The sequence below is a fragment of the Pelodiscus sinensis genome, chromosome 9, assembly GCF_049634645.1.
Source record: "Pelodiscus sinensis isolate JC-2024 chromosome 9, ASM4963464v1, whole genome shotgun sequence".
Classification (NCBI taxonomy): Eukaryota; Metazoa; Chordata; order Testudines; family Trionychidae; genus Pelodiscus; species Pelodiscus sinensis.
Window position 1 is genome coordinate 44,151,000 of NC_134719.1, and position 28,000 is coordinate 44,178,999.

General features: G+C 41.9%; 1 protein-coding gene across 5 annotated transcripts in view; it reads right to left on the minus strand.

Annotated features, from left to right (window-relative positions):
- The window catches only part of CAMSAP2 (calmodulin regulated spectrin associated protein family member 2), a 181,935-nt gene that overhangs the window by 17,509 nt on the left and 136,426 nt on the right, over positions 1-28,000 (minus strand). For 2 of the 5 annotated variants that reach the window (XM_075936672.1, XM_075936673.1), the window contains 8 exons: positions 27,907-28,000; positions 14,685-14,774; positions 11,188-11,270; positions 10,295-10,364; positions 7,153-9,364; positions 2,849-2,985; positions 1,895-2,115; positions 721-820 (listed from right to left, as the gene is read on the minus strand). In XM_075936672.1, the coding sequence (XP_075792787.1) occupies positions 721-820; positions 1,895-2,115; positions 2,849-2,985; positions 7,153-9,364; positions 10,295-10,364; positions 11,188-11,270; positions 14,685-14,774; positions 27,907-28,000 (3,007 nt within the window). The remainder of the gene's footprint in view (positions 1-720; positions 821-1,894; positions 2,116-2,848; positions 2,986-7,152; positions 9,365-10,294; positions 10,365-11,187; positions 11,271-14,684; positions 14,775-27,906) is intronic. The other 3 variants (XM_075936676.1, XM_075936675.1, XM_075936674.1) reach the window with 2 other exon arrangements.

Consider the following 28,000-nt stretch of genomic DNA (forward strand, 5'->3'; position numbering starts at 1 on the left):
CCACCAGGCTGGAACAGCAGCACAAGTTCCCCGCTGCGTGGGGGAGATGGGAGAGGGGCTGAGCTTGAGCCACAGACTGTGTATGCGCCCCTCAAAATCGGCTTGCATGCCACTTGTGGCATGTGTGCCAAACACTGCCGACCCCTGGTGTAAGGGATCAGTTTCTCAGTAAAGAGAATCACTTGTCAGAATACAACTTCAGTACTTGAAGCTTTCTAATACATATGTGGGGTGCCATTTTTCTGTCCGTAAATACTAATTTATGTTAAACGAGAAGACTTGCGTTGCTTGGTTCCTTCAGAGGAGGGGACTAGAGGTGTGGGGGGCACACAGGTCTAGTGAGGTTAAATATCAGTTAATGGAATAGTTGATTAAGCTCAGGAATTCTTATTGGTTAACTGACTATTCATAGTCTCAAGGGTGGGCCCAGCAGCCAGTGCATTCTAGTCCCACTCCTGAGGAGCCCCCTGTCATCCCACACTGCTGCCTCCCTTTCTGTTTGATGAGAAACAATCATACTTCATGCACATCCCATTGTCCTGGCACAGCCAAACTCGACCTTGCTTTAACTTATGATAAGGGGAAGCTGCATACCAAATTTGCTGGTCCTAGCTGTTACCATTTAAGAGGAGTTCTTGAACAAACAGAATCGCAGTTGAATGGACAGACACACAGACTCTCTCCCATATCGATAGCAGATAAAGGCATTATTGCATTTACCTTGGCGTTCTCTTGCCTGATTGCACGCTATCGTTGTCTCCTGTGTTCAGTGATGCCAATGAAAGACTAGATACTGAAAAAACACGACAAAGTTGTGAACCTGAATAAAAACAAAGTTAAAATTTATGAAAACGCAGGCAGATAGCAAAGAGTCTGTTCATTAGACACAGCACCAGCAGAGGAAAATTGATAAATGTTCTAATTCCTGTATACAGTATGCCTGCATGCATATTGTCACACAGTAAATCCATATATTTACAGACAGTACCACTGAAACTTGTTTGAATCTGGAGTTTGCTGAGGCTAATATTATTGTGAAATGTATAACTAAATCATGGGCATTAGATGATTACAGTTACAAAATCAGTGAAGTCTAGTGATAGTGGAATTAATTTCCCATTATAAACTAGAATTTTGAATGGATTGTCATGGAGCATTTTAAATTGCATTGAAATGAGATGAGGGTAATAACCAACAATGACACAGCATACATAATGTGACAGCAAAACATATGGAAACCTTATTGCTAAAAACACAAATGAGGACACTGCATACTTTCTTCTAAGTGTAAATTGTTAATTTCTTAGAAACGGTTTTACTACATTATTAAATAATTAATGACATGCCACACTTTTTCATAGCACTTTTCTCACAGGGATCACAAGTGCACATGCACTAAATCAGGCAAGTGGAAAAGTAGTAATATAAAGCACCAGAACATAAAGGTAACTTCAGCTGTACTTTAGTTTTTGTCTATAATGATGCAGCAGCTTACAGAGTCTTACCTTATAGTCACCGTTTTATTTATTAATCTCACATCTCTCAAATTTTCTACTTTTTCTTAGCTCTACAGGTGCAAAGAAGAGGTTAGCAGCTAGAAAGCATATGTGAGTGTGCACAAAATCATGCCAGACAGTAGTGCTTTTTGTGTTCATCTAGCAAATCTTTGTGTTTGTTCTTATATGCATGCATGCATAGTAAGTACATCAGCAACATTTGTCATCTTTAACTTCCATTTGTAAATTCTACTTTTTCCAATTCAGTCACATGCAGCTTCAAAAACTGTGTATCAGTTTAGCCAGAGAAGCTAATCATTGAACATTTTGGTTAGTACCACAAGTCAAGCTGGTGTTTTAACATGAACAGACTCTTTTTCTACATCGATATTTGTTACCTGGTGGACCTTTTACTGGAGTTTTGGGTGATTCAATATGATCTCTATGAATAGATTTTGGACGTGGCTTTTTTTGTTTAGATGAGTGTGGGCGTGGCTTTATTATAATATCCATTTCTTCCATGAGCTTCAACTGTTTCCGTCTCATATATTCTTGTTTAATAAATTCTCTACGTGCTCTTTCATCTTCTTTTTTTTGACGCTCTTCCTCTGTCTTGCGCCTAAGAAATTATAAAATGAAGTTTGATTAGAAAATTTTCCTTGGCAAGTCTAGCAGTTGTAAACATCATAATACTAGTGACAAGAGAAAAGTGACTATTGGATTTCCAGAATTTTCCATTTTCATATATAAGTAGGATGAATTGGTCTATAAACAGTTTTTGAACAGTTTCAGATGTTAATAAACTTGAACTTTGCTATTATTGGCAAAGTGAGGACCATGCTTCAGATTTTAGAATTAAAACAAAAATACAACCTTTCCATTTATCTTTTGAGAGATTATCTTTCTCTTCACCATAGATTTTGGGCATGTTTTTATTTGCATCAGGGGAACCAGAAGATTTGGGTCCAGATCTTCAATTAATATAAATTTGCCAGTTTATACCAACTTAGGATCTAAACCCCTCAATTCCTCTGTAAATGTAAACTATGTAATTAAAAAGATTATTTACTTATATAGTATTAATCAAACTCTACACTCAAGTATGTATGAAATATTATTTTTTATTCAAGTGGAATTGTGAACAGATATGACAGAATATATCCTTAGCCTTTAACTCACTTTACTAATACCAGAAGTGCCTGAAATCATTTAGGTAAAAGGTTTAAATAAAGTATTGGGCTCACAATGTGAAAAGGATTTGCTGCAGAAAACAAAGAAGGGCTGCCTCATTACATTATTATTAAAATGTTTGTAATTTTAGCCACAACAAAGATTCTCATATATATTATTACCTTGTCTCTTCTTTCTTGTGTTCTAGTTCTGCTTCCAACTGCTGCTTTCGAAGTAAAGTCTCTCTTTCCCTTCTCAACCGTTTCTCCAATAATGCTGCCCGTTTCACTGCCATGTCATTTTCTGCCTTTTGATCATCCTAGCAGCAACAATATTTAGGAAGAAATAGATCAGGCAATATTAAGGTAAATCTGACTGTTCATATGATATACTTCAGCTCACTAAAAGTCTACATTTTTTACACTGTGTTGATACCCTCTATTAAATATCTTTATTGAAAACTATCCGTTGTCTTCCCCTAGTCTATGGAAAATAAGCCCCCCAAAGCCTAGTAGTACACTTGGAGATTATTTAGCTATGTCAAAGAAGAATTTATACTTCACTTACATCAACAATAAAGATAATGGCTAAAGCGGTGAAACCTATACAGCTCTAACGCCCAAACCACAGCAGTAATAAATGGAAACAAATGGCTGCCTTCAGCTTAAGCTATTGGGACCTTTTTATGTGGGCATCCCCAGACAGATCAGTGGCAGCATAACTCTCTGCCCATGAAGACAAAAAATGCTTAAAAGATCTCATGCCATCCAAACAAGTGGAAAAGAATACCAGGGTTGAAGGGGGAAAAAGGTGCATTATGAACTTTATCCCTAAATTGATTACAAAAACTTGTTATAATTAATCACATATCCTTGTAAGAAAGCTATGTAAGAAACTGTAAAATTTATTAACATTCATACAATGCATTGAACTTGTCAAATGCTGCACAGCTAAAGAGACAATCTTGGTTATTTTTATGATGTATTGATGTCCTAGAGATGACTTTCATCATATTTCAGATGTTCCAGATTTTCAGTTCATCACTTGAAAGTGGTTGTCTACTCAAAATTCATGCTCTGAGGTTTAGCATGTAAGCAGAGATCAGTTAGCCAGCAGAATGTAGGTTAGAAAGACTAAGGCATAAAATAGGGCACCAATACCGAAAATGTACCTAACAACTTTATTCAGAGAGTATTCTCACTGAACTCAGGAGTCTGGATCTAAAGCCCTTTGAAGTCAATGGAACAATTTTCATTAAATTTGAAAAGGTTGTGAATCAGGTCCTTAGTGCCTGTTTGCAGGATTGAGACCCAACTGATTATTTCTATACTTACAAAAATCTTAACATTTGCAGAATACCACCATGAAAAATAAATAAGAAATAACTCAGTATCACTTTTTAGTATCTCAGTATCACATTGCAGGGGGATTATAATTGCTAAATTAGAGTGAATTAAAGTTCATCTCACTTTATTTTCTGCAGTTAGAATAGTTATTTTCTTGAATTTTTATTTTAATTTATGTCTCAGAGGAGTAGCCATGTTAGTTTGCAACTGCAAAAATGAGGAGCCCTGTGGTATCTTAAAGACTAACAAATTTATTTAGGCATAACCTTTCGTGGGTAAAAAACACTTTGTCAGATGCAACTGCTGAAGTGTTTTTTACCCATGAAACTTTATGCCTAAATAAATCTGTTAGTCTTTAAGGTGCCACAGGACTCCTTGTTTTAATTTTAAAATTTGCTGTAATAGAGCTTCTGTTTCTCAGTTAAAACATCAAAGATGCTACTGAAGTCAGACCATGCATAGTTAAGATGTTACAGTTTTAGACCCCAATCTTACACAAATCCAACAGCACAAACCATTGCATTAGATTAATTGAGACTTCACATGTGTGGAGGTGTGCATATTAGTGGACAGACCTTAATGCAGCACTGGGGTCTTACATTACACTCTTCACATTCAGTCAAACAAAAAACAAAAGAGGATTTGTAAGAGGGAAAGATTTTAAACCCTATTCGCAAATTGTTGTTCATCAAATGTTTGTAAATTCTAATTTATTTCCAAATGGTGGATTCAGGGCATATTAAAACTGAAGATATTGAGATCTGCCATTATTACTCTAAGTTAGCTTGTATAGCTGGTATGATGGCAATTATAAGACACTATTACATGAAACTCAAGAGGTTCAGCAATGAACAGAAGAATTTCATTCTCAGTTAATTGTGGGATGTGAACATGATGACAGTTTTCTATGAGGAGCATAACACTATGCAATACATAAAGCAATCTTTGCTGGCCAGTTCAGTATCTTTTGCTAATGCCATGAATTGGTTTCCAGAGAAAGTTAGGGCACACATATGTACTCTTGGGTGTATTCTGAAAAAAAAAAAAAAAAACTGCACACACTATAAAATTTTGCTAACTTAATTTGTCAAAATAACATTACATAATCACACCAGTTTCAATTCTTTCAGTTTATTTCAAAATAGCTCTCTGCAAATAATTCTGACACAAAAAAGGCACAGGTGCGTGCGTGTGGGGGCGCGCACACACACACACAATTCCCTGGGAGCAAAGAGTTAAAGAAACCCCTATGGCAACCCAGTTCCTGTTTTTCTGACCCTATCTCTGGAGCCCATGCAGGGGGCCACATACCCATAACCTCATCCCTGAGGGCAGAGGCACCACCTCTTGGTGCTCTAAGGCTGGAGCACCATGTGGAAAAATTGGGGGTGCTGAGCATCCACTGGCAGCCAAGCTCCCCCTCTGCCTCTCTCCTCACTGTGCCTCTCACCTGCTGTCAGCCCGGCTGATCTACTCTTCCCTTGCCCTCCCAGGGCTTATGGGGTGCTGTGAACAACTGATATACAGTGTTCAAGAAGGTCCATAGGTATGGAGGAAGAATGGGGATGTGGTGCACTTGGGGGAGGAAACATGGTGGGGGCAGGAACTTGGAGATGGGGTGGAATGAGGGTGCAGCCTGTGGTGGAGGGGGAAAGTTGGAGCCTATGTCCCAAACTCCAGCCACAGTCTCCCTTCCCCCCTCAGCCAATACACCCAAACCCTCTCCAGAAGTAGGGTCCCCTTTTCCAAATACCTGTGCCCCCACACTGCAGCTGTACACTTCTCCAGAGTCCAGCTGCAGGGTCCCCCTTTGCCCAGATATCCACAATCCCTTTCCCTGAAGACCATCTGTGGGGCCCCCAGTCCAAACACTTGCAGTCCAAAACCCTCTCCCCTGAGACCCCATTCGGGGACCTCCCCCCACCCCAGCCCAGATACATATACCCTTTCCCACCAGGGCCCAGGGATACGGAGGGAGAAACAGCTTGGTTTCAGGCTTGCATGGAGTTTCCTGTATGCTGCTTTCTCCTTCCCTCGGGATATGCTGAGAATTGCAGCTTCCTAGAACCCTCCAGCTCCACTCTCGCTTCCTCCTCATCCTTCCAGAAATGTCTTCTATGTGCAAGCTGGGTATTTTGGGCGTCTAATGGCCCCTAGTGGTTACCAGCAGTACTGCTGCCCATTTCTGTCGGGGGGAGGGGACAGGAAATTCTGCATGCAGAACATTAATTTCTGCAAAATTCTGCATTGCACAGTGGTACAAGGAGTAACATGCATGGAGCAGTTTAAATGATGAATGGAAAGAGAATAAAATATGCTAAAACTGTGTTCATGGGCCATGTGAGGGGAGTCTCAGTTCAGTATCACTTTAAATATATGATATTTAAAATACCATAGTGCAAGATTTTGTGCATGCCAAGAAAAATTCTGAAGGATGCATTAAAACTGCCTTTTAAAAATGCATCTTAGTACAGCCTCTCCCCGAGTTATGAACGAGTTACGGACCAAACACTTGGCCATAACTCAAAGTGTTTGTAACTCGGACCCCATTGAGTTATATGGCAACCGTGCTGCTCATAAGCACGGATCGCGTTCGTAACTCGGGGACTGCATTTATGACCGCTTCGGTCATAAATGTGAATGGTCGTAACTCGACCGTTCACAACTCGGGGACCGGCTGTACACAAATGTTCACTTTTAAACTATACCTATATTATGTGACACTTAAAATACTCAGAATACTCTAAGGAGAAGTAATAACCTAAATCTTATTTAACTGGTTGTCATGAGATAAAGGAAATTAAAAACATATTTAAAGTGTGGATACTCAAGCTTGTATTAAAAGAAAAAAGTGTTCCTATATTCAATATGTTTCTTTTGTATTTCCCTCTCACGCCACAACATCCCCCAACATCCTTTAGATATTAGGAATTGAAAGAGCTGTTGAAAATTGCTGGCAGGATGTCATCCCAAATTGTCTTGGAGTCACAATGGCTGACAGACACTTTTAAACACTATGTACAATTGGTCTCAGTGGAAAGTGGTTACTGAAAAGTCCTCTATGAAATAAAAAGCTCCCTTTTAAAAACTAAAATGTATCCAACAGAGTCTAGACTTATACACTGTTCTAATTCACCTACCTTAAAAAAGAATCCACAACACACTTTTTGGTCATCCTCGAATTGTTCTCTATCACTCTCACCTTCATATTTCTCAACAGATACTTCAGCCTTTTCTGGTGGTTTCAAATCTGAGAGGGAAACTTCAATTAGGTTAGCTGTTTTAGGAATCGTTGTTGGCAAACCAGGTTGGCTTAGCTGATCTTCATTTGGGGTGAGGCAGACAGTTTCTGTGATGGGCTGGGATAATACTTCAGAAACCTTAGATTCAAAAGGCTTGATCTCCCTTTCCTTCATTTTTTGTTCACATTTTTCCAAAGTCCCTTTTTGTTGTTGCTCTTTTGCTACATCCTCTGTAGATTTGACTTCTTTCGGAAGATTCCTTTTTGATTGAGGTTCAGAATTACGTTCTCCATCATCTCCAAAACACACAAATGATCTAGTCTGAATGGGAACCTGACTTGGAGAAAATCTTCTCAAACGAGGAAGACTATCCACAGAGCGTGGAGCAGTCAAAGTGCGATTAAAAGGTATTATTTTCAGTTCATTTGGCCTAGGAGTCCTTTGCATTTTTACAGGAAAAGAGGCATTCTTCCTATTAGAAGACTGTGGTGATTGATGAGTAGGACGAGGTGATTCCAAAGCAAATGATGCAATGGGAGACGCTGATCCTGTTTGCCTCGAAGATTTAAGCTCCCGAATTTGTTTCTGAGGTGAAGGTTGAGGAGGTGAAATAACCCAGGCCTGCTGCTCCCTCATTTGCATCAGCATCTCTTGCTGAAGGGACAGGCGTTGCATTTCCTGCTGTAGAAAATGTAGAGAAGCATTTAGCTTTTCAATAGATTTTGTGTATTCTAAAATATCCCCTTCATTTAAGGTTTCCTCTGAGGGGCTTGCTAAATTCCATTGCTTTTCAGCATCCGTAGCCATGCTAGGGGACTTTAACCACTTGGTCTGAGAATTTTCAGCACTTTCCTTTATTACCTCTTTAGTCTTACTAATCTGTTCAACTGGTTTTTGTGCGTCATTTTCTTTCAATCTGTTACTTTCAGTGAATACTTTTTCATCTTCAGCTCCGGCTGCTTCTTCTCGAAGAGGTGATATTCCATCACCTTTCTTTTTCACTACATTTAGGAATGCTGTCCTTCCCATTTTCTGCCTCTGCTTAGTAAAAGCAGCTTCCATTTTCTTCTTCTGTGCTTCTATGGCTCTCCTCTTTTCCTCTAGCTTCATCCTAAGATGGACCATTTCTGAAGCGAGCAATTGTGTAGTGTCTCTTCCTTGAGGAAGAGATGTTTCCTCAGGTATATGAGTCCAAGCAACGACATGAGGAATATTCAACTCAGAGCCTTCAGGGGTAGTTTTCTGAGAACTGCTTCCACTACTTCTACTATCCGGGTTATTCAATTTCCTGAATTTCTGCTCTGCAAAGCTAGTCATTTTGACTCCTGAGCTTGAAGAAGCACTGCTCCCAGCTTGTGATTTGGTACTTATTGAGCTTGGACAGGGACTTAATAGCTCCCTGTGGTTGCTAGCTCGTACATCATAATCTTGAAGGCATTTCGGTGGGTCTTCCATGTCAGAGTCCATGCTTACAGTATAATCTCTCAAAGAAGAATCTTCATCCATAGTTTCTGGAATATCTTCTGAAGGAACGTGTATTCCAGTGTCCGCTTCAGTATTGTCAGTCACAGGACTTAGAGCAACTTTTGTGTCTGTAATGATATCAGGATTAGGCTGGTTTAGTTTAACATTTGAATTCAAGATGCTAATTTCCTGGTTATGAAGAAAGAACCCATTTGTAATTTGGTCTGGCTGGATAACATTAGGAGATTTTTCAGTATCATGAATTATCTGCAAAGCCTCTTCAATGCTTGGAGTCTCAAGTTGATTGCCAAAATCATCCATAACTGCCCTGTTTTGCAGAGCTCCATTTGGAAGCTTATATTGGCGGTTTTCATTGGCATTCCTTTCATTTATGTTAAGAGGCGTGTTGGCCTTTGGTTCATTATGAGATATTATGTCCTTCTCTTCTTCAATATCTTGTGTTTCCTCTTCTCCATTTACTGGCTTGAAGGACAGGTTTTTCCTAATGTGTTTGGGCATGCGGTTGATATTTAGCATAAGGCCCTCATTACTAACAGATCTAGTAATTCCTCTGTTTGGAGTAGATATATTAATGCTGTTTTCATTATCAAAAGGGATGTCAAATGAAACTCCATGCACCGAAGATCTAAATGGAATTAAAATAAAGGAAGCTGTTAAACAATTAATTATTTAATACAAAAAATAAACATACATGTGAAAAATTTAAAATTGTAGTGCTTCATGTATACGAAGATAGAATTAACTTAATTTGCTAGCATTATGAAAATATAAAATTAAATCGAATGTAACATCTTATTCCGGCTCATGCTTTTATTGTTTATTCTATTTTCTTGTGTTAAATTATAAACACATGAATGCTTGTATTTTCATATGAAAAATATGCTTATACATTTTGGGCAATTTCAGAGATAAAAAAAATATTCCTGCCAACCTGTAATAAACTTACAAAATTTTAGGAATATAGGAACTGGTCATACTGAATCACATTAGTGGTCCATCTAATCTAGCATCCTTTCTTTCAGAAAGCAGCCAACACCAGGTGAACCAAAGGAAGGTACAAGCCGGCATACAGTAAGTAAGTGCTGAAGAAATTATCAGAAGGGGAATTTGTTCTAACTTATCAACTAGAGTCTGGTTTATACCTACAACGTAAGAGTTTATACCATATCCCCTCTATTTTGTTCTAAAATTTTCTCTCATCAGTCTTTTCTCATCCACAGAAAAGTACCGACTTAGCTCTTTATATGAATGACTTCCATTGGCATTTCCAGTATACTGTGTGCAGACAAATACATTTAAACCACTAGTTACAGTATGAAATATTGGAGCACCCCAATGTTAGCTCTTACAAGGTTGAAAAATTGACCAATTATTCCTACTTACTTTTCTATTAGTTAGTTTCTATTCAATGCTATTGCTTTACCTCTTACTTGGTGACAATTTGGTTTACTTAAAAGTTTCGTGACAAAGGCTTTTTTAAAGTTATAGATCAATATTGTTTAGTGCTTGATCCATAGTTATCTCTTAAAGTAGCTTCTATGCAATGATGTCTTACCTTTTCTCTTTGGGCCAGGTTCCTACATATCCATCCACATAAGACATAGATGTGGACCTTTTAATGACACCTAATAGAAATTAAAATAGAATATAATGTAACTAAGTTACAACTCATGGAAATTATTTTAAAATGATTTTTCCAAGTATCAAATTAATTCAGCAAATCAATTGGTTTGATTGCTTCAAATATTTCTACTGTAAACTATCACATTGTTTGAGTTTTTTGTTTTTATATAAAATTATTTTATTTTAATATAAATAAAAGTATGACAATCATATACATGAATTATCTCATATACACACAATACCCATCACTCAAAGAGATAAAGGTAAATTTATTGCTTAATACAATATTAAGTTAAAAATAACTGTTGAGAGCCATATTCCACTTGGAGCAGAAACTTCTTTACAAAACCCATTGTTTCAATCAGGGGCAGGCAAGAAGCAGCCTAGGGTTAGACTATAGCAGGCTGCCTGCACTTTATTTACCTGCGTGTCTGCAAGTACAGTCACTTGCTGCTCCTGTTGTCTGCGGATCGCCGTTTCCCACCAATGGGAGCTGCAGCAAGCAGTGTCCCAGGCCACGGCACTTCTTGTAGTTCCCATTGCCCAGCAATGGCGATCCACAGTTAACAGGATGTGCAGGTAAATAAAGCACCGGTGGCCCACCAGCATTAAGCTAACCTTGACAAACCACTTCTGTCTTATTGCCCACCTCTGGTCTTAAGAATGTGCTCATTATGAAGTTATAGGCCCAACCTTATAAGCTATCCATGTGTGCATCTCCCACAGAAATCAAGGGGAGTTCTGCATAAAGATATCCTGCAAGAGTATCAACAAAACAATATAGATAATATTTTGTCCCAAAAAACCACAGTGCTATGCTGTTACCTGGAGCAGATGAATAAGGCTGATGGTGTGTATGCCTAACAGGTAGAAGTTGATGAGATGGTGTAAAAGTTGGCCCCTCCACACTGTAAAGCAAAACAAATAAGTTTAAAAGTAATAAATAGAAGCTACAGAATCCAGCCAAACTTTGCATACTAGGACAGTACAATAAGTCATTTATGTTTTGTATGAGGGGTGTACATCTGGACAGGCCCGCTGACGGGGAGGGAGGGAGGAAGAGAGGCAAAGGGAGCAACTACCCTGGGGCCCAGCAACTGTGAAGTGTTTCTGGCTGCCATCACCAGAAACCTCAGGCCATTTAAGCTGCTGCTGAAGCGCTGTGCTGTGGTCTCTTGGCAGCTCCAAGGGCTAGGGAGGGAAGAGGAGGGAAGGGGTGGTGTGGCACACTCCAGGTGGTGTGGAGGGCTGGCTGCTCAGCCCCACCCATTCTGCCTTCCAGGAGTGCTGAGCTGCCCCCACTCCATTTTGCCAAGGGCCTGGCATGGTGGTTGGCTGCCCCCTACAGCTTGGTGTAATTTTGTTCTTGAAATATTATTAATTTATTAGATAAAAAATACAAGCATCTTATTTACTACTAGAGCCAAAAGAAACCTGTGCAGAACTCAAAATAGAAACATTCCTGTAGTTTTCAAAAATACCTAATGAAAATGTTAGTTTTTATTGGTAAAATGTGTCTTTTCACTTATTCCATGCTGATGTTCTTCTCATGAAGGCCACTTCTTTAGGTTTGATTGTGGCAACACACAACATATAATGTAAATACAAACAAAGGCAGAGGTTTCCTGCTATCCACAGCAGAAAGAGCCTAAAGTAAACTAAAAAGGTACTTTTGTCACACACCCCTCTTTTTTAAGTTGCTTTAACTTTCTGAAAATATTCCATTGGATCTAAAACTTTACATGCATTATAAGAAGATAGAAAAGAAAGAGGGTTCTATTATGGAATATCTTCACAAATATAACTGAGGTATTCACTATCATAACACTAATTACAAAGGATAGCGCTCTTCCTGCTGATTTTAACGACAGTTACAGATTTGTTTGATTAGGGAAAAGGGCTTTAGTAAACTAGGTGTTTTAGTCTAAAAAAGCTTTAGTAATTCAACTAGTTAATCCATATGCTGCCTTTGTTTCAGAAAGACAGATGGAAAACAGCGTGTGAAATGCTTCTAAAGTAGGAATGTAAAATAGGAAATAGGAATGTAAAATTCTGTTTAATTGGTTAAGTGGCTAAAAGTAAAGTTTAACCAGTTGACCAATTAAAGGAGGAGTGAAGGGGGGCATTCCAGCCTTGCTAGGCTGGATCAACCCGCCCCCTCCTGCTTCCCCTCCTCTGCTACAGGCAGGGGCTGCTCCAGTCCCTGCCTGTGGTGCATCTGCCTTGGACAGGGGCTACTCCATCCTGGATGGAGCAGCCTGTGTCTGTGGCAGGCCTTGCGGGGCTGGAGGAGCCCCATTGCCCATGGTGTGTGGGGAACTGCTTCAAGCTCCCATCGGTTAACCAGAACTGGTAAACATCACCTGTTAAGGGTGATGCTTACTGGTTAACCAGTTAACTTTTCAGTTCCCTAAAACCCAACTCGGCATATTGGATTAAATACTTGGTTTGGTATTCTGTCCTCATATGTGAAGAGGAAATCACAAACATTTTGTCCCATTTTCCAGTTACTAATCTTCAATCTACCTGGTTCTCCATGCATAGTTCCAACCATTTTTTTCATTCCGTTGTATATCAATAGAACTGATATGCAATCTAATTTATTTATATGGCATAGAGGTTTACAGCCTTATTTTAGATTTCAGTTTTAAACATGCCTGTTTCATACTCTAGGTGCCTGTACATTATTTCAGAAGAAAATTTTACTGGGAAAAGATCTGTAAAACATCCTATTAATCAGAAACAAAATCCATTGCTTAAAACCCAATGACATCATCCACTGAGGAAAAACCTGAGGGTGGCATGAGCTATTAATTTTCTAGCATTATACACCAAACTGTTATCTATTTATTTGCTACAAAGTACAAGTGCACTATTATCATACTGTAAGAAGTATTTTAATGATGAAAATTGACTCTACAATTAGATGATCAATTAGTGGGCTCATAATATTCCAACATAAAAACTATACTTAATCCTTACATAGACATGGAAAGTAGTCCTATTGCAATAATGAACCAGGACAACACACTATCCTATTATATACTATGTTGATGATGATTTGTACTACAGTTTGGATCCATTCTCCTGAAACAGACCTACTATAAATTCAGAATATGTGTCAAGGTATATATTTGAGGCAGCTTAACAGACATTACTTAACTCTTAAGTCATTATAAATAAAAGTCATTATAAATAAAGATCTGGGATCTTTAGGGGCATTGTACAAATGGGATTTAAATTCTCTCTCAAAGCTTCCAATCAATCCTCTTCACTATGGAAGCCAAAGTCATCTAGACAGACAGATATACTTCATATCCAGTGTGTGGAATTCTGTATGGTCTTACAAAGGTGCTTATGTCACGAAAGGACTCTGTCAGAGCAGACATAAATCCCTTATGAAGGGCTCAATTGTTTTTTGTATAATTGCAAGCTATATACTTCCTTCTCCTGTGCTACTGATTCAGTTTTCAGCTAATATTAAAATAACTACAGTAGCAAAAAGTTCAATAATTTAAGCGTAAATGAAGCTATTTGATGTCTTTTCTGGAACTTATGAAGGCGATCCCTGAACAAGGATCCAATTCTCATCTCACTTGGACTACACCAGTGTATACCCAGCACAACTGTCAGTAGGGGACTGACTCCTGACTTACATCAGTGTAAAGTGAGAGAAGAATCAGGCCCTACCACCTAATGGTGGTAAGAAATATTATTCCCCGAGGGTATGTCTACACTAGCCCCCTAGTTCAAACTAGGGAGGCTAATGTAGGCATTCGAAGTTGCAAGTGAAGTCTGGGATTTAAATATCCCGGGCTTTATTTGCATCTTCCCGTCCGGGCGCCATTTTTAAAACCCCTTAGTCTGAACTAACTGCCCGTGGCTACACGCGGCAGTCAAACGTTAACTCGAACTAAGTCCTTAGTTCAAGTTAACTGTTACACCGCGTGTAACTAAGGACATAGTTCGAGTTAACGTTTGACTGCCACGTGTAGCCGCGAGCAGTTAGTTTGGACTAAGGGGTTTTAAAAATGGCGCCTGGACGGGAAGACACAAATATATTTAAATCCCGGGCTTCATTTGCAACTTTGAATGCCTACATTAGCCTCCCTAGTTCGAACTAGGGGGCTAGTGTAGACATATCCTGACTGACAGGCTCTATGCTATTACTCAGAAGAAAATGAACAGGATTAACCAGGTTAGCTAAATAAAAAATATATACAAAATAGCCAACTAAAATGTTAATGTTATCATTCTGTGCCCCAAAGTCATAATCAATAAACCTATTGCCCATGTTGAAATGTGACTCTCATACAACACACGTTCCACTTCTGTTGAACTGAAGGCCTCCTCTGGCTCCATCAAAAGAAAGATTAAGCAGGAATAAGGTGCAATTCTCCACATCCACTGTACTGTGAGCAAGAGAACAAAATGGAAATACAACATACACTTACTCCACAACTGTAACTAAACTTAACTGGGAGACCTAAGTCAAAATGAATTTAAAGTTTTTAATATAAAAAAAACCCAAAATATGTAGTCAGTTCACTACTCTGGGCTCCCACTTATTTCACAATTAAGTATTTCCTCATAGTAAACTATGCCACATTTTGATTTTGCCTCAGTTAGGATTTCATAATTTTAAAAGCTAATATAAAGATGTGCCACCGTCTTTTCTGTTATTGTTCCTTTCACTTCACTTTCTTTACAACCTTTAGAAATATTTACTCTGGATTTCAGGACAACAATCTATTTTCTTGGCCTCACATATGCTGAACATACCTTAACATAGTTCAGTGTCTGCCAGCAAGAAAAACGTCATACCTGAGATTTTGTCCCAATTTCTATGTGTGAGTATAAATCCCAATCTGATATAATTATTCTACCCTTTAAAATCAGAAGTAGCATTATAAATTGTTTTCTGAAAGCACCCATCACCACAATATTTAAGTGCATTATCAGTATAACAAGGTTTTATTCTTTGCTCACAAGTCCAAAAACATGATATTTAGTACTTCAAGAGGCTCTTCCATTGAGGCACCCATTCCTCTGCTTTAAATGGCTAGTTCTTCTTCAAGTGATGTCCCCATGGGTGGTGGCTCCACTGTAGGTGTTGGGTCACCTCAGCGCCATGTATCGGAGTTTTGCACAGCAATAGTTGGTTGGGCCGCACATGTGTACCAGGTACCTTGTGCCATTCACGCCTGTTGCTTTGCGCGCGCGGCCCAACCCCTCCTCAGTTCCTTCATTGCTGCCCTGGCTGTAGACAGAACTTCAAGCTGCCCTCCTCAGAGAGCTACCTCACAGTTTTAACTGCTTCAATCAGTCCTTTTTCTCCTTAGTTTTTAACATTTTTCAGCCTTTTTAAGCTTAGTCATTCTAGTTCTATGGTTTCTTTTTGTCTGATTTAAAAAAAAAAGGAAGGGGGAAAAAAGCAAGCCTCAAAGCCAGTGGCTCTGCCAAAAAAAAAAAAAAAACCATAATATTCTAATCAAATAAATAACAACAATAATGTACAATGAACTATGCCCAGCTCCCCAGGTTTCAAGAAATGCAACACATGCCGAGAGGCCATGCCAGCCTCTGACGGATACTCCTCATGCATTTGCTGCTTTGATGAAGGACATATTCCACAGAAATGTCTTCACTGCAGCAAGCTAACAGCCTGGGCTCGCAAAGAAAGGGAGCTGCAGCTCATGTGCCTCTTCAATAAGGCTCTTCAGCCTTTGGCTGCCGGGGACTTCATTGCTTGTCTCAAGCTGCCCAGGGCAGAGAAACAGCGCACAAGTTCACCAGTGCCCAAGCCTGTGTCAAAGAAGAGACTTTCCCGTGCTAGGTCTCTAGTGCCTTCTACCTTTGGAATCGGACATAGACGGCCTGCCAATACCGCGGAACTGAAGGACCTCTGTGAAACTATTGCAGCACTGGTAACTCCAGCAGGGGACCCTTGGCACCCAGCAAACAGAAGTATACAGACAAGCCCTCATCAATGGCACCAGCAACACCAACTACTCAACCTGGTGCTGACGAAGGCTCAAGGAAAGCTGAACCATGCCTGTCCTTCCCCAAGCCCAGAACTGACTTTTTTGCCAGCACTGCTATCACCATCACTGGTGCCGCGTTCACTAGCACCTAGGCAAAGTCCACCACACTGCTGTAATATTTGTCATCATATGTCCCCAACTAGAACTTCCAGATGGCTTTCCCCATCTCTTCCCCCGTCCTTCAGGGACTCAATTCATTCTCTATGGTCGCCATTGCCGCCAGTCCGAAGTATCTCTCACAAACGTTTCAGTGTTTTCTCCTCTAGGGATTCTTTCCTGACCAGATTGTACTATGATAGGTATAGACACTCTTTTTCCTATCTGCCATCTTGGAGGACCGAGTGGAGGTACCTTCCATGTCATTACTATCACTGGTCTCCATGTTGCAGATGTTCCGTTTCTTGCCACTACTTAAGTGCCCCCTCCCACACCATCCTCCAGGTAACCTCCTCCTTCACCGCATTTGCACGCTTCACCAGCACCACCTCAGCGAGACATAGCGGGCCAGCTTACAGATGAGGAGAACATTCAACAGCCAGACACCTCCCCTACAGACCAACCTTCATCATCTCCAGACGAGGCATTTGTACTGGGACAGGTTTCCCCTGCCAGTGACATTAAGCAATTTCAAGAGCTGTTCAAAAGGGTAGCTACTACCTAGCAAGACCAACTCACAGAGGTTGCTGGAAAACAGCATAGTTTACTTAAGACCAACTAAAAAGTAAAAATAGCACTTCCTATTGACAAAGGTATTATGAAGTCCGCTGATGAAATATGGCAAACACCTGCACCCCCTACCAATAAGCAGGCAGATAAAAATACTTTGACCCTTCTAAAGGGCTTGAATTTTTGTTTACTCACCCTCAGCCTAATTCGCTTGAAGTCGACGCCGCACAACAATGATCCAAGCTTCCACAATACAACAACACACTGCAGGATCAAGAGTCAAAACATATGGACGAAAACGTATGGAAGAAAAGTTTATTCCTTGTTCATGTTGTTGCTTCATATTACAAACTATGCTGCCCTTCTTTCAAATCATGACACTGATAACTACTCCCAGTTAACCGAGCTGATGGAACATCTTCCAGAAAGCAAGAGGCCTATACTCAAGTCCATAGTGCAAGAAGGATACACGACAGCCCACACATTCCTCCAAATATCAATGGATGTCACGGACATGCCAGCAAGGTCTACAGCTACATCAGTTGTTATGCATAAAGCCTCTTGGCTCCAATCTGCTGGGGTTCCCAAAAAGCTGCAAGGGAAGGTGGAGGACCTACCCTTAGATAAAGAAATCTTTGTTTGCCACCAAAACAGATGAGGTTCTTCATTTTAGTAAGGACTCCCAGACCACTCTCAGAACGTTGGGGATGTATACCCCACCATCCACACCTCTCCATCCACATGAACGGCAACGAGACTTCACATATTCGAGAAATCACAACATATCTTTCGATCAGAGCCACTACAGGTCAAGAATGTAGAGGAAGAGGCAACAAAACAACCGTCCTTCCATTCCCCACAACAACAAGCAGCAGATTTGAAGTCTTGGTTGGGGCCTACATGACCTCTCTCACAGATCTTAACTATCGCTCTCCTATATTTATCATTGCTTATGCCCCTTTTATCACCAATGGGCTTCCATCACAACTGACTAATGGGTTTTAGAAATACAGCCAGTCCCCGAGTTGTGAACGGTCGACTTACAACCGTTCACATTTACGATCGAAGCTGTCGTAAATGGCGGCCCCTGAGTTACGAACGCGATCCACGCTTACGAACAGCGCGGTCGCGTGTAACTCTATGGGGTCCGACTTACAAACAAACCGAGTTACGGACCAATTGCTTGATCCATAACCGGTTCGTAAGTCAGGGAGAGGCTGTAATCAAAGCCAGTTACTCTATTCTTTTTCTTTTGCTTCTTCCACCCTACTCACCCCTTCCATCCCTCTTCAGGGACCTCCCCCCATGAGGACCCAGAGGATGGAGACCCATCCTAGACTTACGAGAGCTCAATACCTCAAAAAGCAGTGATTCCAGATGGTCACATTAGCATCTATTATTCCAGCACTGGATGAAGGAGACTGGTTTGCAGCCTTCAACCTGCAAGATACTTCCTTTCATGTAATGATACATTCTTCTCACAGACGATTCTTCCATTTCACCATTGCATCTGAACATTTCCAATATTGTGTACTATCAGTCAGCTCCTTGCATTTTTTCCAAGATGCTAGCGGTTGTCGCCACCTTTTTTGTCATCAGGGTTTGATTACCTTCCCCTATCTTGACAACTACCATATAAAATGGACATCTCCAGAAGAGACCATTCACATGATATCCACAACAAAAGATCTATTCTAATCCTTCGATCTTTTTATCGACAACAAAAAGTCTACTCCTTAGCCGACTCAATCCATAGAATTAATTGGTGCCCACCTAAGACTCTACTCGGGCTCATGCCTACTTACCAACTCAGAGATTCCAAGTGATTCAGGATCTTGTTACTGTACTTACCATCAGCCCTTTAGTTACGGTCCTCATGTGCCTACAACTTATGAGCCACATGACTGCTACTATCTATGTAGTCCAGAATGGCAAACTACATATAAGGTGTCTAACACTGGGTAGCCTCCATTTACATCCCATCAAAACACTGTCTCTCTATCCTCCAACGTCCTTTCCTCCCTCAAGGGGTGGACAAGTTCCAACCACCTACTGGCAGGGGTACCTTTCCAACACACTCAACCATACACACAGATCAAAACCGATCTTTCAGTGCCAGGTTGGGGAGCCCACCTAGACAGTTTTTCCATTCAAGGCCACTGCTGTGAACATGATAAAACTTTACATGCAAACATTCTGGAGCTTGGGGCAGTTTTCAATGCCTGCAAACATTTTTGAACATGAACAACAAATCATGCAGTCAGAATTCTGACAGTGTGTCAACAACGTATTATGTCAATCGTCAGGGCAGAGCTCAAAACTGCTCATTCTGTACCAAAGCAGTCTGCCTTTGGAACTGGTGCATTGCCAACAACACAACACTAACAGAGGCGTGCCTGCCCAGCATTCACAATACCACAGCAGACTTTTTGAGCAGACATTTCATGATAGACCACAAATGGCAGATCAACCCTCACATCATCACATCTATCTTCCGTATGTGGGGATTCCCTCAAGTCGACCTTTTTGCTACCATGACAACACAGTATATCCCAACTGTTGTTCCAGAGCAGGCATTGAATGGGGGGGGGGGGGGGGGTTTCGGCAATGCTTTCTTCATCCCTTGGAAGACCTGCCTTCTCTATGCCTTTCCTCCAGTTCCACTCATCTCGAGAACGCTCAACAAAATCAGAAGGGACCATGCCCGGGTAATCCAGCTAGCTCCCGCATAGCCCAGGCAGATGTGGTATCCCTTTCTATTTGAATGTCCCTTTGATGCCCCTGTCCCCAACCTTATCGACCAGATCTCTTGCCTCAACATGGCAGCACCCATCTGCACCTCAGCTCTCAGAGCCTTCACTTGAGAGCCTGGCTCCTCACTGGTTTCAAGATGCCAAAACACGATGTTCCAATAAAGTAAAAGGAGTCCTTCTCCACAGCAGATGTACTACTACCTGCACCATCTACCTTCATAAATGGAAAAGATTCTCTGCATGGTGCGAGCGAAAGCAGATGGACCCGTAGAGGGTTCCACTTTCTCATCTTAGACTTCATTCTTGACCTGAAACAGTCCAACTTGTCCCTCGCCTCTCTCAGAGTACATCCAGACAGCAATCTTCTGTTGGAATAGGCTACACAATTTACGTAGACGTCCGGGCCGGCCTTAGACCGACTGGACCGATTTGGGCCCTGCGCCTAAGGGGGCCCCGCGCCCCTGCACCCAGAAGTGCTGGCGAATTACAGAGCCGGAGCCCTGCTCCACCACTATGCGGAGCTGGGTCTCTCCCCCGGCTCTGCCTGGAGCGGGCCCCGGCCCCCCCCGCCGATCCTCCCAGCCTGTCCTCCCACCCTGCCCCCAGAGCGTCCCCCTCGGCCCTGAAATGTCCCTGCTGCACACGGCTCCTCCCCCCGCCTGCTGCTGTCCATGCGCGGCGTTGCACGTGGGCAGGGAGGACGCCCGGGCCGTGACGTGACATCATGGCCTGGAATTTTGAAACTCCTGGGAAGCGCATTGCGGGGCCTCGCTGGCCCTGGGTTCAGCCTCCAGGGCCTGAGCGTGCACTCCGGCCCTGCAACGGGGAAGGCAGAAGGTAGGGAACACTCGTGCGGCGGCGGGAAGGGAGAGAGAGGCGGCGGTGGGGGGGGGGAGGGAAGGGAAGGGGCTTGGGCAGAGAAGAGGAGGTAGAGGGGGAGGAGTAGAAGGAGTAGGGGCTTGGGCGAGGGGAGGGGAAGGCACCAAGAGACAGGGGTGCAGGAGAGACAAATGCCAGGGGGCGAAGTGCAGACAATGAGGGAAAGGGCAGGAAGGGAGGTGTCAGTGAAAGGGGGGACAGGGTGATGCTCGGAGAGGTGAAGAGAGGGGAAGGGCATTGGGGACTAAAGTGGGAGGTGCTGGGTGAAGGCTTGAAAAGAGGGGTGGGCATGAGAAAAGTGGGGATGGAGCAAGTCACGTGTGAGGGCACAGAGGGGCAGGAGGGGAATGGGGCAGAGAGTGGTGAGGGGGTTGGTATCAGGGAAAAAGGGGGCAGGAGAAGTAAGGGAAGGGGGAGGCACCTGGAGGTTGCAGGGCTAAGGAAAGGGTGCAGGTGCCAGGGAATTCTGGTGAAGCAGAAGGGCAGACACCTGCAGGAGAGGGACCAGCACCAGAGGAGAGAGGCAGGGCAAGTGTATAGAGAGAGGTGTTAGAAGAGGGGTAGCTCACATGATCAGAGAGTGGCTAGTGGAGGAGTGGGCACAGGGGGAGAGAAGGGCTGGTGGAGGGGGGCAGGTTGCAGGAGGGCTGAGGGCAGTGAGAAGGGCAGGAGTCAGGACAGTAGAGGAGGGTGAGTAGTTGGGGGGCAGCAGGCACTAGGGAAGATGATGGTGCAAGGAGAGGAGACATGGCATCAGAGAGAAAAGGTAAAGGTTTATAAAATATTTATTAATAACTTGGTATGCTGCCCACGGCCAGTTTGTTTGTGCCCCGCAGTGCAGTTTCGGTTTATGTGGGGATCAACACGTGGCTGGCGAGTGAGAGCCGAAACAAAAAAATAGTCAGTGTAATGATCTGCTGTTGATGTGTGTTTCAGTAGTTAAATTCTTGGACTGTCATTGCTCATGAAAAGTGCTGTCACATGGGTAGAAATCGGGTAAATATAGCATTTTATTAATATCAGCAGAACTGACTTAAATGGGGCCTGTGTGTTGTGTAGTCTTGCCTTAAACTTTGTATTTATGCCTGTCAGTGTGAGAGAAGTGATTTGCATATATTTGCATGCATATGCAACCACACTTAAGTTGAGGCCCTCAACATGTTCTGTAAGTATCAGTGTGGCCCCTGGGGCTTCCAAAGTTGAGTTGCCCTAGCTCATCCCTGACAAGTGTCTATCTAACCTGGTTTTAAATATCTCCAGTGATGGAGATTCCGCAATCTCAGTAAGCAATTTGTTCCAGTGTTTAGCCACCCTGACAGGCAGGAAGCTTTTCCCAATGTCCAACCTAACCTCCCTTGCTGCAATTTAAGCCCATTACTTCTCATCCTAACCTCAGAGGTCAAGCAGAACAACTTTTCTTCCTCCTCCTCATGATACTCTTTTAGATACTTGAAAGCTGCTCTCATGTCCCTTTTCGGTCTTCTCTTTTCCAGGGTTAACAAGGCCAATTTCTTTAGCCTTGCCTCATATCTCATGTTCTCTAGACCTTTCATCATTTGTGTTGATCTTCTCTGGACTTTCTCCAGTTTCTCCACGTTTCCTGAAATGTGGCGCCCAGAACTGGACATGATACTCCAGCTGGAGCCTAATATAGATGGCTCATTCCCTGCCTAGGGGACATGAGACTGGATGGGTTAATTTCCAACCCTCCTGTTTATTCTTTTCCTGAGCCAGGAGGGCACAGTAGTTCTGATGGGGGCTCTGCAGGAAGGCAGCACACACTGCCCCCTTCCTGAAACCTTGTGCAGGTGTTAAACAGCTGTCCAGCCCACCCTAGAGGTGACTGCATTTCAGCGTGCCTGAAGCAACACTGCACCAGCATTGGACAGGAGAATGGCTCCCAGGCATGGCTTGTTGCAAGTGTTTCCCTGCAGCAGATATAGACACATCACTGTATTAATCATTCTCTCATTGAAGTTTTTAGCTTTGTATTGAGTCCTTTTACATGGAAACTTTGTATTGCGTCTCAATAGAATAGTCCCTAGGACAAGTGAGGCAGAGACTGTCCCTGTGGGGTGAATGAGGTGGGAATGGATAAGGCGGAAGGTGAGCACCTCTGGGCAGTTGCAAAGGCTGGAGAGGGGATGGAAGTCAGATCCAAGATCAATGAGCCCTGGGAAGTGGGCCCATTGAAAGGAGACTGGACCTGTGGATGCCTTGGGGGTCTGCAGCAAGGGCCTGCTTTGGGAAGCCCCCTCTTTGGAGGTGAATGTGGCAGCATTGAGACACCACCCAGAAGCTGGCAGACACTAACTGCAGAGTCATGGGACGGCTCTCACAGATCTTGCACATGCATAAGATGATAGATCTGCAGGAAGGTGGCGGGGAACGGCGGGCTGTGGCGTAGTGAGTGGGCCGGAGGGGTCAGTTGCCCCTGGGAGAAAAATAATATAAAATTTAGTTAAAAATAGTTGTCACACATTTTTAAAAGGAATACCATATCTCCTGCCTTTTGTCTATTTTTTTCTCTTTAGGCCCCCTGTTAAAATTTTCAAAAGCACTTGAGTGACTAAAGTCATTTTTGAAAATTGGATTTGGAAATCTAAGGTCAGATTTTCAAAGGTAATTAAGGTCCAAAAGAGACAGTTGCCAACTCGGATCTTCAAAGATATCTATCTGATCTTTACACACTTTTGAAAATCTGGTCACAAGTGTCCTAGTCAGTTCTGAATGTGAGATGTAGGAGCCCAGTCCTAATTTCTTCAGGCTTTTTTTTTTTTAATTTGAACATGTATCTACACTAATTGCCCTCCTTTCTCTCTCACTATCCAATAAATGCATGGATCAAAATTATAAGTGTTTTGTGACTCTGCTGACTTGAGAGTGGAAAGATTTCATATTGTCATGTATGATTCCTGGTAACCAATCTCGAATATGAAAAACTAGGTTGATTTGAATTCAATTCCTCATTTGCAGTATCTCATTAGAATGTTTAGTGGAGAAGATATTTTTGTGTGTGTGTGTGTGTGTGTGTGTGTGTGTGTGTGTGTGTGTGTGTGTTTTTATTTATACTGTGGGCAAAGCATGGGTTCACAAGAATTCCTCCATTGTTTTACCATGAGTCTCAAAACATTTGGTGTTTTTCTAAAGGCCTGGAGTCAATTGATTATGTAGGAATCTCAGCTTTCATTTTTAAAAAGTTCTCTATACTTCTGGGCCTTACACCTAAGGAGGAAAGCTTTAAAACACGAACCCTAAATACTCAAACAAAAGGCCAATAAAAATCCAACATGTATTATTTTTAAAATATCTTATGATTTATAGACCATTCTCATAACTTTGTGTAGGCATTCCTTGTGATTTTTGGGTTGGCAATACTGCTCTTTGATTGGTGAATTTAGAGAGGTTTCTCCCTTCAGTTTCCCTTTCCACCTTCCTTTTTTGTCACAGGTCATCAGAGAATCAGAGAGACAATGGAGAGTAGGTTGAGTCCATGACTATGGTTAATGACTGGTCAGGGTGACTAACTTATCAGCCAGTGATCTGAAAGAGCTATCTACTGCCATCTGTTAATCAACTGTCACATCTAACTGAAAGTCACAGAAGATGAAAACAGGTTTTATTTCTGGTGGTGTAGAGTCTATTTGGGAATCCTCAGTTATATCTGACCCTTTACATCCAGTGTTTAAAGGCAGACCTGACTAGAATCAATTGAGAGTCCTTGTCTTGTCTCAGTGATCGCTTCAGCAAAAATCATTGATAAAATCTTGTATAGACTGACCTTGGACACAACATGCAGGAAATGTGTTGAAGGGCAGTGCAAAGGAGGCAGTGGTGTGGTGAGGTACCATATTACCTAGTGAAATCATTGGTGCTGAAATCAAGTAGTGGGGGCAAAAGATCTATCTGGCTTCAAGATTAAACTAGATCTGGCTTCAAGATTAAACTAGATCTGGCTTCAAGATTAAACTAGATGGGTTTATGAAGGGGATGGTTTGATGAGATAACATGATCTTGGTAACTAATTGACCATTCATTATCAGTGGGAAATAGGTCAATGGAGGAATGATAGGACTTACTAGAGAACTTTCTGGGTGTCTGGCTGATGAGTCTTGCCCACATGCTCAGGGTTTAGCTGATCGCCATATCTGGGGTCGGGAAGGAATTTTCCTCCAGGGTAGATTGGCAGAGGCCCTGGAGGTTTTTCGCCTTCCTCTGTAGCATGGGGTACAGATCACAGCTAGAGGATTCTCTGCATCTTGGGGTCTTCAAAGTATTTGAAGGCTTCAATATCTGAGATATAGGTGAGAGGATTATTCTGGGAGGGGTGGGTGAGATTCTGTGGCCTGCACTGTGCAGGGGGTCAGACTAGATGATCATAATGGTCCCTTCTGACCTTAAAGTCTACTAGTCTATCATTAAGGACTGGAACTTGACCACAGAACTGACACTTTCTTAACAAAGACTCCATTTTTGCTATTTAAAAAGTAAATCAATGTAACCGAAAACTGCAACGCTCTCTGGTAACTTTTTAAAAATTAAACTTTATTGAAAAAATTGGATAGTTTGCAATTGCAAATATTTGACCTACACTTAAGGCAACTGATTTAATTTTGTGTAAAATTTTGTATAATAAAAGATGGCGTTTTTTTTTTAAAATGTTCAACTTCATTGGTATACGTTTTGATCAGATCTACTTCTGATGTGATATTTGTGTGTGATTGTGGTTTGTATGGGTGGTTTGCTCAACAAAAAATCCTGGGGGTGGGAGGTCCCGCCAAAATGGTTCAAATTGGGCCCCGCACTTCCTAAAGCCGGCCCTAGTAGATGTACACTCAGGGTGCACTTAGCCACTATTAATATATTCCATCCACCAGTCCAGGAACACACTATTTTTACTCATCCAGTAAGTAGATGATTTTTGAAGAGCCTCCAAAACCTTTCCTCACCATCCAGACCTCGCCCATCTTCATGGAATCTTGAACTACTTCTCAACACGTTGACCAGACCTCCATTCAAACCTCTAGCTACCTGTCCTCTACCCATTATGACAACCAAGGTGTTATTCCTCTTTGCAATAACATCTGCATGTAGAGTTAGAGATATTGCTGCCCTTACTGCGGCTCCACTGAACACGGGTTTTACTAAAGACTCCGTAATTTTACGTACTCATCCATCCTTTCTACCAAAGGTCTCATCAGACTTCCACATCAATGAGCCGATCGGTCTCCAGACGTTTTACCCTAAACCATACTGATCTTCAAGGGATGCCCTGCTCCATACTTTAGATGTTCATAGGGCTCTTGCTATTACATTGACCACACCAGAGACTTTGCACTTCACGACTGTTTTGTCTCAGTAGCCAACCAATTTAAGGGCAAGCCACTTTCCTTACAACATATATCCAAAACTATTGTAGCCTGCATCACATAATGTCATGCCTTACGAGGCAAAACTCTCAATTCCACCTACAGCTCATTCCACAACAGCAGTCTCTACCTCCACGGCCTTTCTGTGAGGCGTCTCACTCAGAGACTTTGTTCAACTGCCACATGGTCTTCAGATCATACTTTTATGAAACACTACGCGATTCTTAAAAACTTTGCTAATGATACCTCAATAGCCACAGCAGTATTGTCCGCTGTCAACACCAGGTGATTCTGAAGTCTGCCGTCTGGCTTATAATTCACAACTGCTACAACGTCACCTAGAGTGGAGCGCCCACAGGGACATCACTCGAAGAAGAAAAGGAAATTACTCACTTTGTGCAGTAACGATGGTTCTTTGAGATGTGTGCCCCTGTGGGTGCTCCACTACTCACCCTCCTCCCCTTTCTTCAGAAGTGTTTTCTCTATTTTTGTTTCTTATCTAGATACTCAGGAGTACACGAGAAACTGAGAAAGGGTTGGGCCACGTGTGCGAAGCAACAGGTGTGAATGGCATGAGACACTTGGGGTATGTCTACACTAGCCCCCTAGTTCGAACTAGGGAGGCTAATGTAGGCATTCGAAGTTACTTCACGAGGAGTAATGGTAGTTCGAATTAGAGATCCTAATTCGAACTACCTACTCCGTGCCGTGTGTAGCCGCGGGCACGGAGTTCGGACTAAGGGACATTTAAAAATGGCAGTGCCCGGAAAGATGCAAATGAAGCCCGGGATATTTAAATCCCGGGCTTCATTTGCAACTTCGAATGCATACATTAGCCTCCCTAGTTCGAACTAGGGGGCTAGTGTAGACATACCTTCGTGTGTATGCGCAGCCCAACGAGCTACTGCTGTGCAAAACCCTGATCTGCAGCGCCAGGGCAACTCGACACCTACAGTGGAGCACCCACAGGGGCACACATCTTGAAGAACCATCGTTACTGCACAGGGTGAGTAACTTCCTTTTCTAAGTCACTATTTTAAGAGCACATACTGCAAGAATATAAAAAAAGCAAAGCAAATAATTATTTTACATAGCAGCATGTTTAAACAGGGATGCTGGGATAACATACATTCAAGTTTGGAGGCTGCTGGAACTGAACCAACTGACTAGTTTGAATGTTGAATTTCCAGATGTAAGGTTTTTTTGTGGTACAGAATGTTAGTACACTGGTGACAGAGTTCAATCCTCTATATTGTAGTTCATAAGTAACTACATTTATTATTCCTATTTTAGTCCCTACTGGGCAGATGATGATGAACTGCAATCTCTCTGAATAGTCCCTGTCCTTTGAGGTGCTACGTATATTCATTTCCCTCCATTTAAACGAGAGCTGTGTGCCTTCATGACTTGCAAAACTGATTATAAGAAAGTGAAGCCTAAATAAACTGGAAATGCAGGTAGTAGATCTTATTGGTCTGAGGCACACTGAAAGAGTTATGTGTGACAGGCTTCTATATTACAAGCAATTCTTGTTCTAGCCAAACTACCGGTCTTGCATTTCTATAACTAAATTTATTATCAGAATATAACTAATTTTCTCAATCTTTTCATATGTACTCTTACACAGAATGAAAAGAAATCCAGGGAACCAGGTTCAGAAAATTCTATAATAATTGTTAACAGCCTTTTGCTTTATGTTTACAGAATCACATATAAGAAATTTGGCTCATATTTGGTAATACACCCTCCAGACATTTCTAAAAAGGACATATTTGTGCTTGATTTGAGTGGAAGGGAAAAAATGTAAAACAGTACTGAAGAGACTGATATTACCTGGCTATAAAGTCAGAACCACATGAACTATCCATAACATTTCTTCTATTAGCATTCAAAATAGGAACAGAAGATGCATCTTTCACAGGTTCAG